Below are 12520 nucleotides of genomic sequence, written 5' to 3' on the forward strand. Positions count from 1 at the left end.
TTAATAAAAGGCTATCGATGCTGTCATCTAGCAAAGCTGAATTTGACCAAGCAACCCCCCCGTACCAAAAAGCCCTTGATGAAAGCGGATACAATTTCACCCTCACCTATGAACCCACGCCAGGAAACCAACCGAAAAAGAACAGAAAACGAAACAACATCATCTGGTACAACCCCCCATACAGCAAAAACGTCTCAACTAACATTGGCCACAAATTCCTCACTCTGATTGACAAACACTTTCCCAAAGGCAACAGCCTAAGAAAAGTATTCAACAAGAACAACATTAAATTGAGCTACAGCTGTATGAACAATATACGACAAATTATCTCAAACCACAACAAAACAATTGCAAATGAGCCGTCGGCCCCCAGACAGAGCGACCCCAAAACCAACAAAGGCTGCAACTGCCGCAAGAAACCTGATTGCCCTCTCAACGGGGGGTGCTTACAAACATCAGTTGTCTACCAATCTAAGGTAACACGCAAGGACATTAACACATCCGACACATATGTAGGATTAACCGAGGGAGAGTTTAAAACCAGATGGAACAATCACAAGGCTTCTTTCAGGAACCAAAACCTGCGGAATACCACAGAACTCAGCAAACACATTTGGGACCTCAAAGACAATAATGTTGAATATTCAATAACATGGCAAATTCTTGCATCCAGCACACCTTACAATAGTGGTAATAAAAGATGCAACCTATGCTTGAAAGAGAAACTGTTTATCATATACCGTCCAGACCTGTCATCCCTCAACAAGCGCAGCGAAATTGTATCAGCATGCCGCCACAGACGGAAACACCTCCTAGGTAACACATGAGCCAATCACCACGCCCCTACACCAGCCTGTACCCACCCACTCTGTGCCCTATATAAACCATGGTATGTGAATGCTCCCATTAAAATCTCCTGATGATTGAGGGAACCCCCTCATGAAACAGGCCTGTAGAGATGAAGTAGTCTTGTGATTTTTTTCCCCCACACATACATATATATATTGTATGTATATATATTTATATAATGTGTGTATATATATGTATATGTATGTGTGTGTGTATATATATATATAGATATTTATATATACATACATACATGTGTATATATATATACATGTGTATATATGTATATATATATGTGTATATATTTGCGTGTATATATATATATATACACACACACAAATATACAGCTTGGCCCCCGGTCAAATTGTTTTAACCCAATGCGGCCACTGAGTCAAGAAGTTTGGGGACCCCTTGACTAGTCCATAAAAATATCGTTAGTTGCAGCCCCATGGAACAGGGGTTAGTACATGTGCCTCACAATACGAAGGTCCTGGGTTCAATCCCCGGCTCTGGGTCTTTCTTTGTAGAGTTTGCATGTTCTCCCCGTGACTGCTTGGGTTCCCTCCCACCTCCAAAGACATGCACCTGGGGATAGGTTGATTGGCAACACTAAATTGGCCCTAGTGTGTGAATGTGAGTGTGGATGTTGTCTATCTGTGATGAGGTGGCGACTTGCCCAGGGTGTAGAATGCAGCTGGGATAGGCTCCAGCACCGCAGGGACATGTGGGAGAAAATGGATGGATGGATAGTTCAGCCCTAATGGAAATAAATCAAATATATTTTTTAAATAAACCAGACAATCTTTACTCATCCATGCATAAAGGAATATAATAAGGAAAAAAAGACAAGTCGCAGCCAAATCAGCGTCTTTATTTTACAAACGCATTTTTCTCTTAACATTTTTTTTTTCCTTTAATAAAAAAGCAATTTACAAGCTTAAGAACCAAAATGAAGCTGCACATAATGATTATGAGTAAAATATATCATTTGAATAAATATACCTTTATTTCATGCTATAAAATAAAACTCATAAATGGCAAATCGACACAGCTGGAGCTAGCTTCATTTACTTCATAGTTGTACAAAACAGTAGAGTTCTGAGGTTCACAGTTGGGTTGTGAGGTTGTGTGGAGAGTGGACAAAAGAGGAGTTGGGGTTAGGGGGGGTTGGGGGGGGGCACATGTGATGTCATGATTCAGGTTTTTCTGGATATTCACTCGGACCTTCAGTTCTGGGGAACTTAATGCACTCCAGTCCTTGAGGCAGAATGTATGAAAACCACTGACTTGAGGACTTGTCCCCCCCCACCACCTGAAGAGAAGTGCACGATTGTGGACATAGGATGTATGTCCAATGAGACATTTTTTTTAAACACTATACACCCTGAGTTCTAAGGTTTTTTGCTTTATCCCCAAAAACATGCAAGTCAGAGACATGATAGTGCGTTTACTCCGACTCAACTCCACTAGAGGTCATCCGAACCTGAACATGACAACACATCACCCGCTCTCAGAATCTGGCTTTTACGGCCCAAAAAAAAAAATCCCTTTCGTTGTTTTCGACACAGCTGGAGGTGCAACTCCGTACTCACTGCGGAGTAGATTACTACCACATTTTTCTCATATAGTGTTATTTTTTTTTTCATAATAGAAAGCAAACTTGTCTAAAAGTCTTCAGCAAATACAAAATTTCCAACCGTCCTGTTATGGAAGTAGAATTGTCTCACATCAACTTATATATATCAATATGATATTAATACATATGCATATATTAATAAATATACAAATAAATAATTTGTATGAATAAATGTGTATTTGTAAATATATTTGAGATTTGAAAATATATACAAATAAAATGTATAAATATAAAAATGTGACATACAAATAAATCAAGAATTTGTATAAATAAACGTGTATTTGTAAATATATTTTTGAGATTTGAATATAAATATGCTTGATTTTGTATTTGCATATGTGGATCGCTTTTTTGCTTGTGTGTCGATGAGACATTCCTCCCACAAACAAATGTGACGTACACACTCCCCTGAACCACCAGCAGAGGGCACTGCAGCCAGAGCGGTCTGGGGCACAGAGCATTATATGCAAAATGCTCGGAGTTCTCTGCACAAAAACAATCCACGTCTTTACAGAGAACACAGAACGGGCCTGAGCTAGCTAATGTTAGCGTTGTATTAGCTAATGCTAATTTATCCAGTTAATCTGAAAGACCGTGCTCACTGCTTATCTTATTGTATCAATGCCTTTTAATGACCTTGCTCCGATGACACTCAGCATCAAAGGTTGGAATTGGGGGTTAAATCACCAAAGCTTATTCCCGGGTGTGGCCCCTGCTGCTGCTCACTGCTCCCCTCACCTCCCAAGGGGTGATCAAGGGTGATGGGTCAAATGCAGAGAATAATTTCGCCACACCTAGTGTGTGTGACAATCATGGGTACTTTAACTTTAATGTAGATACTGATCTCCTATCAGTGCAATGTGTGGCTCTGGCTGCAGTGCCCTCTGCTGGTTGTTCAGGGGAGTGTGTAGGTCACATTTATTTGTGCATCTGGTTTGTGGTATAAATGTCTCATCGACAAGAGCAAAAAACCGATCCACATACGCAAATTCAATACAAATACAAATACAAAATCAAGCATATTTATATTCAAATCTCAAAAATATATTTACAAATACATGTTTATTTATACAAATTCTTGATTTATTTGTGACATTTTTATATTTATACGTTTTATTTGTATATATTTTCAAATTTGAAAAATATATTTACAAATACGCATGTATTTATACAAATTATTTATTTATTAATATATGCACATGTATTAATATCATATTGATATATATATATAAGTTGATGTGAGACAATTCTACTTCCATACCCTGTTCCTGTTTGAATTTAACAGCTTGTTTCAATATTCATGATGATCCCAATACACCACTTTATAAAAATTTATTGCTTTCTTTTATTATTTATACACAGTGGACAGAAACTTAAAAAAAAATAAAAAATAAAATATGGAAGACTTCATGTTTTTTTTTTTCCTAAGCTTGTATCAGTGTTCGTAAACTACCTGAAAGTGAGTTTAACACGTATAGAGGATGAGCTGCAATTTCAAAAAGTAGTCTTGACAGCTTTTCCCCTGTAAACACTTCCTTTTGATTACGCGTGGCCCATATTGCATCTCCTGCATGGAACTTAAAGTATTTCGGGTTAGGAGAGGTCAACTAGAGTGAGTGTCAAGGTCAGTTGGTTCGGTGTGTGTATACTATGACTTAAGTAAATATAGCTACATGAAAAGCAATTGAAAAAAAAAAAACACCCCCTCCATTTACCTACACATGTACTTATTTGATAAGAAAACAAAACCTTACAAGTCCAAAAAAAAAAAAAAAAGCACCTTTTAATTGGAAAAACCCCCCCTGCTTAAGCGACAAATACCTAAAGAGACTTTTGTTATATAACTCTTAAGTGCACAATCAATGAAAAACAACTCTAAAGAACCCCCCAACTTATGCAATTTAATATAATTCCGTGGTTGCGCAACGTGCAATTTGAGTACTGTATATGAGGGTATTTTTAATTTTGTTTGACTAAATGGAAGTAGATATCATGCATCTCCTTTCTTTGTCTAGTCCAAGACCGAAAAACTACGGCACATTGACGGGATTGTCCTCACCGGATGAAGCCGAGGAATAAACATAGTCTCTGAGTAGAGGGCCATAGCCTCGATTGATTGTAATCACTTGCTACCTTTAATTGTCTGTCCCGTGGTAATAAAATCATATAAAAAGGTAAACAAACAAACCTTTCTTTTGAAAAAAGTACAAAATGGATGACGTATTGGTGTTACTTTACAATAATATTGATGTGGCTGTATTTATTATAATCTCTGAACTGAGGCACGTCCTTCCAAGTACCCAACTTTGCAATTTAAAGCTTGCGGCAAGGCACTCGGTTTAAACGCCACCATTTTTGTTTAAAATTACTATTGCACATCATTTATACTATCAGCTATTTTATGGCTTAACAATTATAATTTAGTCTTCACAAAATCGATCGGATTTGACACAAATGATTGTTTTAAGCTGGGGCGGGTACATTCCTTGCACATGGCAATGAACTTAGCCTATGTTTGTTTAAGTGAACAACCAATTTGTCTTAGGCATTCAATTATGAAATACAGACAAAATGCGATGCTAATCTTTGGCGTGAACTTATGGCACAAAAGTACCTTTCATTTGCAAATCTGGGCAAAACACACCTGGAATCATCATTGGCAGAATCAAATTAGTCCACCAACCAGCCCATCACATCAGCAGCTGACACAAATGAACTAAACTTGGTTGACATTCATTTAAAGAGCACGGATGAGACTGAAAGACTGGTTACTAAGCAAAAGGGAGAAAGGATTCTTGCAAATTCCTTTGATAATTGATCAGCTTTCTCAATTGGCAATAAGTTACGATTGTACATTAAGAGGAACATTAGCGCTTCCTTCTAGATATAACTTGGCAAAACACCATATTGCCATATAGCGACATTGCACCATAAGAAAGGCATTCAATCAGTTGGATGGAAAAGAACATCAATGTTGATAAATTAAAAAAACAAAACAAAAAAAACACCCAGCTGAGCTTCGACTTTTCAAATCGTTATAAAAAATGTAATCCGGCTTTATAAGTGCCTATTTATTCATTAAAAATGAGTGATGAAATCACAATAAAAAAACAAGTCTCTTTGTACTAGCTACTTCCCAATACCCATGGTTCAAGATTATAGATAAAACACAACCAAGTTACACGCATGATTTGTAGCCAAAATACATTTTGTTGTTGCAGTAACTGTGGTGAGGCAAGTAATCCGACACCGCGTCGTCAGTCTTAGCAGACTCGTTTGCTCAATCCCACCCGCTAAATTTGCAAAGTGCGTCAATACTTTGGATCCTCTGCTTTCACTACCTTTAACAATATGTATTGCTCTAACCACGCGGCCAGTCAAACGCCAAGTGGTATTGACTACTGCAAACAACCTTGGTCAATCAAGACATTTACATTTATATTTGATGCAGAGAACAAAGATGGCAGGTTGGACAGCATGACAGAAGAAAAACAATAGCAATTGTCCTTTGAAAATAACGGAAGAAATACCATGTCAAAATGGCTGAGATTCCTTTGTTGCTTTTTGCATATTATTGACATTAGTACATGGATATATACTTGAAGTGAACAAACCAGAGTTATTTGACTGCATTGCTTTGAATAATGAGTTATAGCCAATCTTACCCAACTCAGGTCAAAACAAGTTCTGGTGTAATTCTGGCATCCAATCACGAGATCGTTTTCACAGTTAACAGTATCTAAAACCGTGATTTAGCGTCACCTGTATTAGTGATGAGGTAAAATCCTGTGTTTTGCTGGAAAAAACACTTAAGACAGCAGACAGATATCTTTTACTACAAACGGCCATCCCGTCCACATAGCACCTTCTAATCATCATTTTCCCAAGTCTTATCCGTACAATCAACAAGGAATATTTCCTCTACGTGTCAAGGCTTTGTGTTGAGAAAATATTCTTTACATTGTTTGGCAAAAAAAGATACTGTACATACAAGCTAGAATGGATTTCAAACAGTGAACTTGTCTGTGCTCGGTAGGATCTTGGCTATGAGGTAGAACCCAGTAAGTTCCATTAATGTGAGAATACTGTATGTGATAGGAGTTGTGTGTATGAGGTATTGAACGGATGTGTCACACAAAGCTTTGCAAAGAAGAAAAAAAAAAAGAAGAAAGATCATTCCTAGTGAGTGAGTGACCTCCTGTGGCCGTATGTGCAAAAACAGGTCAGGTAAAAAGGTGATATGACAAGCATCTTACCAGAGCTTTCACATTTTCAATTATTGCAACATGCCTATATAACTTTGTAAATATGTTTTTAAAAACATGGAAAGATATAAAGAGAAATCTTCTCAGGGGGTCTTGATTATTGGGACCGCCGCAAAAATAGTAAGATGTAGCTCCCGAAGTAAATCCCTTTGCTTGAAAGAATCTAATTCTACAAAGCCTTCTCGCTGCATTTCACACCTAGCTTTCACAAAATGAGCAGAACCCCTTTAATGCAAGACAAGTCAATAGTAGAGGGACCTGATTTAAAAAAAAAAAAAACATTGATTTGAAATAGACTATTCTTAAAGCTTCTTTAACCTGAAGCAGGACCTAATAATCACATCTGGATGCTTGAGCTTCTTCCGGACTGCATTTGGAGCTTTCCTCCATATCGTTGGCTGGCGCCTCTTCTGCATATTGTGCCTCATAGGCTATCTCCTCAGCGGTATCCTCTTGGTCTTTCTGACCTGAGCTCCCCTCCGTCCTATTTGGAGAGTCCGTATGGTTGTTGCCCTCGGTTGCTCCCATGTGCTTCTTCCTCAGGTGCTGGTTAAGGGTACCCTGAAATGGGAAGCATTTTCCACAGATCTGACAGTGGAAGGGCTTGTTGTCCGTGTGGCCACGGATGTGGTACTCCAGTTGGTCTTTCCTTGTGTACTTCTTGCCACAGAATTTACATACAAATGGGGTGATTCCCATGTGCAGGCGCATGTGACGGTCGAGGCTCCCTTTCTGATTGAAGGTCTTACCACAATAGACACAAATGAGTCTTTCGTTGTATGGGTACCACTGGCTCCTCAGACTACGCTCTCGCACGTCGTTCTCCAGTATAGTGGGTCCCACAGGAGATTCTGTGTCATCTGAACCTGGTTTGATGTGACTCAGTACCGCCGCTGGGATGGCCAGAGGACGCTTGGCTCTGGCTCTACCGCCCCTGAACCCACTGAGGATGGAACGGGATGGACTGGAGTTGCTGAGGTTGACGAAGACTGGGGAGGACAGCCCTGAGTAGGAGTAGGCAGCAGACTGGATAACTGGACCATAAGAACCTACACTAACAGCCAAAACTTGCTCTCCATCTACCAGCTCTGTGTGGTAACCATCATCACCAGCTGAGGAACTATCAGAATAGGTAGGCCTCTCGGTTTTCTCTACTTTCACATGCACATCGGTTACTTGCCCATCTTTTCCAATGAGTTCAACTTGCTCCATTTCTCCTTCCATGGGCGTATCATGCTCTGACACACTGTCCGTGCTGCCCCGATCCGACTGTCCTTCTTCTTGCTGCTGTCGCCCACGGCCCAGGCGGGCTTCGTGACTCTGACGGGAGTAGTAAGGGGGGGAGATCTGGGTTGGGTTGACAAAGAGATTGCTGTCATTGACCCCGTTGCGACTGGTCTGCGAGTCATCCTTCTCTGGGCTGCAGGCATTAATTGGGATGCTGATTTTGGAGTGGATGCTCTCCAGGATCTTGGTGCACTTGTCAATAATAACCTGCATTTGCAGAAAGCTAGCAGCGGTGAGGAAACTGATGATGTCCTTCAGCTGTAGGGACATGTGGCCTGTGTAGCAGAACGCAAGAAGCTGCTCAAACACCTCAGGGCTTTTGATGACTGAGATCGAGAGGCCACTCATGGTGCTGAGAGCCGAGTGGTCACGAAAATAGGGTGAGCTAGCTGCCAGCACAGCCTTGTGGGCGCGAAATGGCTGACCCTGAATGTGAACAATGATGTCACATAACTTGCCCTGCAGTCGTAACTCATTGAGTTGAGTCAAAACAGTGTTGCTGAACTCCGGCACATCGAACTCGATGTAGCTGCCGTCGTCCATTTCTTGGATGTGTTTCTCCAGTTTGTCAACCACCTGTGGAGAAAAAACAGACACAATCACAAAAAGATATCAAATACAGTAGACGTGCAAGTGAGCATTTCAAATAACTCCATAAGTGTGCTTTTTGGAGGGGTTTTCATTTTGGAATGTTGCCATAATAAAATGATACTGACCATAAAATTGCATATGAATGTCTGTTTGACACCATTGCCAGTGTACCCCGCCAAACAGAAACACAATATTGGACCCAGAAATAATGTAAAAAAAATAACTGTTTTAAGCAGGCGGAAATGTCCATAATGACAGCGAATCACGGTCGACCTTTTCCCACTTCACGGCCAGAGGCTGCGAAAGTAAACAGAATGATTTGAGGTTGACGCTATTGTTGAGAAAAAGCTAATTCAACCTAGGTTGCGTAACAATGCTTTGGGTGGGAAAAGTAACGTGGTGTAGGCCTGGGCAGATAACACATTTTGCTGAACGATATATTGACCGAGAAACTATTGCTGATAAATAATAATATCTGTCTGTGTCCGTCTCTTTCAACGCAACACTGTGGAATTTATATCGATCACTTTGTGCAAAGACAGCACCGCCTTTATGTTCAATGTAAATACTGTATCTTAGTTGTTTGGACAGCAATGTGTTTATACAAGTTTAGATTGGGTTATGACCAGGCCCTAACCAGGATTTGACAAATAGAGGTCAAAATTCTGCAACTTCTGCCTTCACCCTGTTGTCTTTCTATTCCTCCATTCACGATGTGTCCCGTCTCTCCACATTCTATTGCTCTGTCTCCTTCTGCCAATTGTATTACAAGAGCATGAATGAAATCCAACTCCTTCATATTAACAGACACATTTAAATAAGAATGAAAGAATGTAATCAATACAAGCAGTACAAGAGTAAAAGTTAAATGTAGGTTGTACAATGCTATTACTATTATTAAACTTTGGTATGTTGTTAAATGTAGGATACATAAATTTCATTATGCTTCCGCCCGAGTGCAGCCTGTATAGGCTCCAGCAGCCCCCGCGACCCCGAAAGGGACAATCGGTAGATAATGGATGGATAGATGGATGGGGTAATTTTTTTTAAAGCAGATCATCTCAGCAGATAACAGTTTTGTTTCTTTAACATAATCAGTGTGTATATATGGTAATACAGTTCACCTGACTGACATGGCAAGTGACACCCAGGGCTGAACTGGGACAAAAATAAGGCCCTGGACTTTTTGGTCCAGACCCTCCCACTACGCACAGAGATATTGTGCCAAACCCCTTAATACAATCCTAAACAATATCCCTTAACATTCTGAAGCTTTGAACAAACTAATGATAACCACAAAGTGGGTTGCTTACTTGTGCTTAAAAAGATAGTGGAGTAATTTAAGACTTACAAACGCATTACAACACGCGTGTAAATCTGCAATGTGGCGTTACTTGAAGAAAGTATAAAATAGGGCTTAAAATGTTTGCGGTTTATTTCATTTAAAGTTTAGTATGTGACCATTTTGAACCGTTTATGAATGTTTTATTCCCACCCACACCATGCTAGAAGAAAGCAGACCTGTTTCAGAGTTTTCATCAACATTTACTATTTTATCCTCCTTTATCCCATCTCCTAATGTGCTGTCATAGAGCAATGAAGAAATCAGCTGCGGCTGTGAGGAATACGATAAAGTAGCTGCTGTCAAACATTTCCATTTTTCTGCTCTTAGCAGTATCACTAAAGCTTTTCTTCTATCTCTTCATTTTCCTGTACCCATACTCTTTTTGTTTTTCCATTGTTTCTTTCTGCCCCACGCTCATGTCTTGAACTGATTATCATTAAGATGATTGGATGAGGAAGGGCTATAACATGCATGGGTGAGACCTCGGGGCCTCTGTAGCCTCAAATTGGGCCATTTTGCCAAATAGCCTTGACAGACAAGACACGGACTGAGTCAATCTATTGCCACCTTTCTGTCTCTGTTGTGTGTCGGGAGAAGGAGTTGCAGTGGGTTGCAAACGTCCAAAGATAAAATATGCAAAAGTGTAAACATGCATACGTATAGCAATTCTCGACGCTGAAAAAGATACCGACTTCATCTTCATTTATCGTTCAGTTAATTGATTAATCAAATATTGGCCCAGGTCTAATGTAGAAGAAATTAAGCCAACGTACGGCATTGAAAGGTACTGATTGGCTTCTGGCGATCAGACTTTTTCACAGAAAAAATAATCTGTAGCCGGTCGACTGGAGTACCCTCAGTTGCAACATTTTCTTTGTTTGCAGCCATTCAGGTACGTACAATACCTCAGTGTATATATGTAATCTGTGATGTTGAAGTACACAAATCACTCGAGCCCTAAACAAGTAATCAGTTATCAGTATTAGTCTTGAGAAGCAGGAAGTAATCAGTAATGGTATAGGCTTGAAAAATATATATATTGTGCATCCCTAGCACAAAGGGAGCAAAGTGTTCAAAATCTTTCTAATAAAAAACCCAAAAAGAACTGGACTATGAAATGTTTTTGTTCATATTGAAGACTACAGTATATGTTTACCTTCTTTTAAAAATGTTTAATAATTTGTTCCTTTGGTATACTTATTACAAACTGTCAGTGTGTGCTATGAAAAACAACTTATACATAGAGTACATCAAGTTAGGGATGTAACAATGTGAACATTTCATATCACGGTTAACATGATCAAAATTATCATTGTTATTATTATTGTGGTGTTAGCTGTGTTTAAAAAGTACTTAAACACACACTGAAAGCGTTTGACCAAATTGTTTTGTTTTTTAGATAACTAGAATAGACACAGTTAGAAAACCCACTATTTTGCACATTTTGTGTTACTTATGCTTCTCTTGCAGTCAATCCATTTTTGCTCAAGTGATTAACCGTCCAAAAGAAGTGGGAAGAAGCACAGCTTGTCCGGTTCCACCTCTGTGCCAATAAACATTCAAAAGAGAGAAGGAAAGAACCAACTGAACCTCACATAAGCAAGCACTTGGTGACTTGGCAATGGAGGCAAGGAAAAACTCCCCTATGGGAATAATCCTTGGACAGAACCTAGGCTCTGTAGGGTTGGCTGGCTGTCTCAACCAGTAGGGTAAAGAAAGAAAGACAGAGTAGAGGGACAGAGCAGATGAAGAAAGTGCCTGATATTACAAAGAGATACTTATGTGACACGGGTAGAAGCGAATAGGCTCTGCTTTATCCTAATCTTTTGAACTACGGTATTTTTTTTATTTTTATCTCTCTAACAGTTTTGTATACTTTGTGAGCACCATCTGCTTGTACGGTTTCTTCAACTGGCAGATATTACTACAATGTTCAAGTTCTTTACTCATTTTTAATCTTAGTATTTTATCTGTTTTAATAGCTAAGCTTTTATTCCTTGTATTTTAGCACTTTAAGATTTACTTAAATGAAAAGTGAGTAAAAAACACAATGTATCATTATTTTTTTATTATATAAATAGTATAAAAAAGATAACTAGGTCATGAATAATATAGAACTGACCAAGCAACAATGTTACCATGTTTTTCGGAGTATAAGTCGCACCTGCCGAAAATGCACAATAAAGAAGAAAAAAAAACATATAAGTCGCACTGGAGTATAAGTCGCATTTTTGGGGGAAATTTATTTGATAAAACCCAACACCAAGAATAGACATTTGAAAGGCAATTTAAAATAAATAAAGAATAGTGAACAACAGGCTGAATAAGTGTACGTTATATGAGGCATAAATAACCAACTGAGAACGTGCCTGGTATGTTAACGTAACATATTATGGTAAGAGTCATTCAAATAACTATAACATATAGAACATGCTATACGTTTACCAAACAATCTGTCACTCCATCCATCCATTTTCTACCGCTTATTCCCTTCGGGGTCGCGGGGGGCGCTGGAGCCTATCCCAGCTACAATCGGGCGGAAGGCGGTGT

At 39.2% G+C, this 12520-nt stretch overlaps 1 protein-coding gene across 3 annotated transcripts in view; it reads right to left on the minus strand.

Annotated features, from left to right (window-relative positions):
* Positions 1-1701: 1701 nt before the first annotated feature.
* The window catches only part of zbtb34 (zinc finger and BTB domain containing 34), a 55034-nt gene continuing 44215 nt past the window's right edge, over positions 1702-12520 (minus strand). For 2 of the 3 annotated variants that reach the window (XM_061986106.1, XM_061986105.1), the window contains exon 2: positions 1702-8610. In XM_061986106.1, the coding sequence (XP_061842090.1) occupies positions 7078-8610 (1533 nt within the window). In that variant the 3' untranslated portion in view covers positions 1702-7077. The remainder of the gene's footprint in view (positions 8611-12520) is intronic. The other variant, XR_009817852.1, reaches the window with a different exon arrangement.

This window comes from Nerophis lumbriciformis, linkage group LG12, assembly GCF_033978685.3.
Source record: "Nerophis lumbriciformis linkage group LG12, RoL_Nlum_v2.1, whole genome shotgun sequence".
NCBI classification, from domain to species: Eukaryota; Metazoa; Chordata; class Actinopteri; order Syngnathiformes; family Syngnathidae; genus Nerophis; species Nerophis lumbriciformis.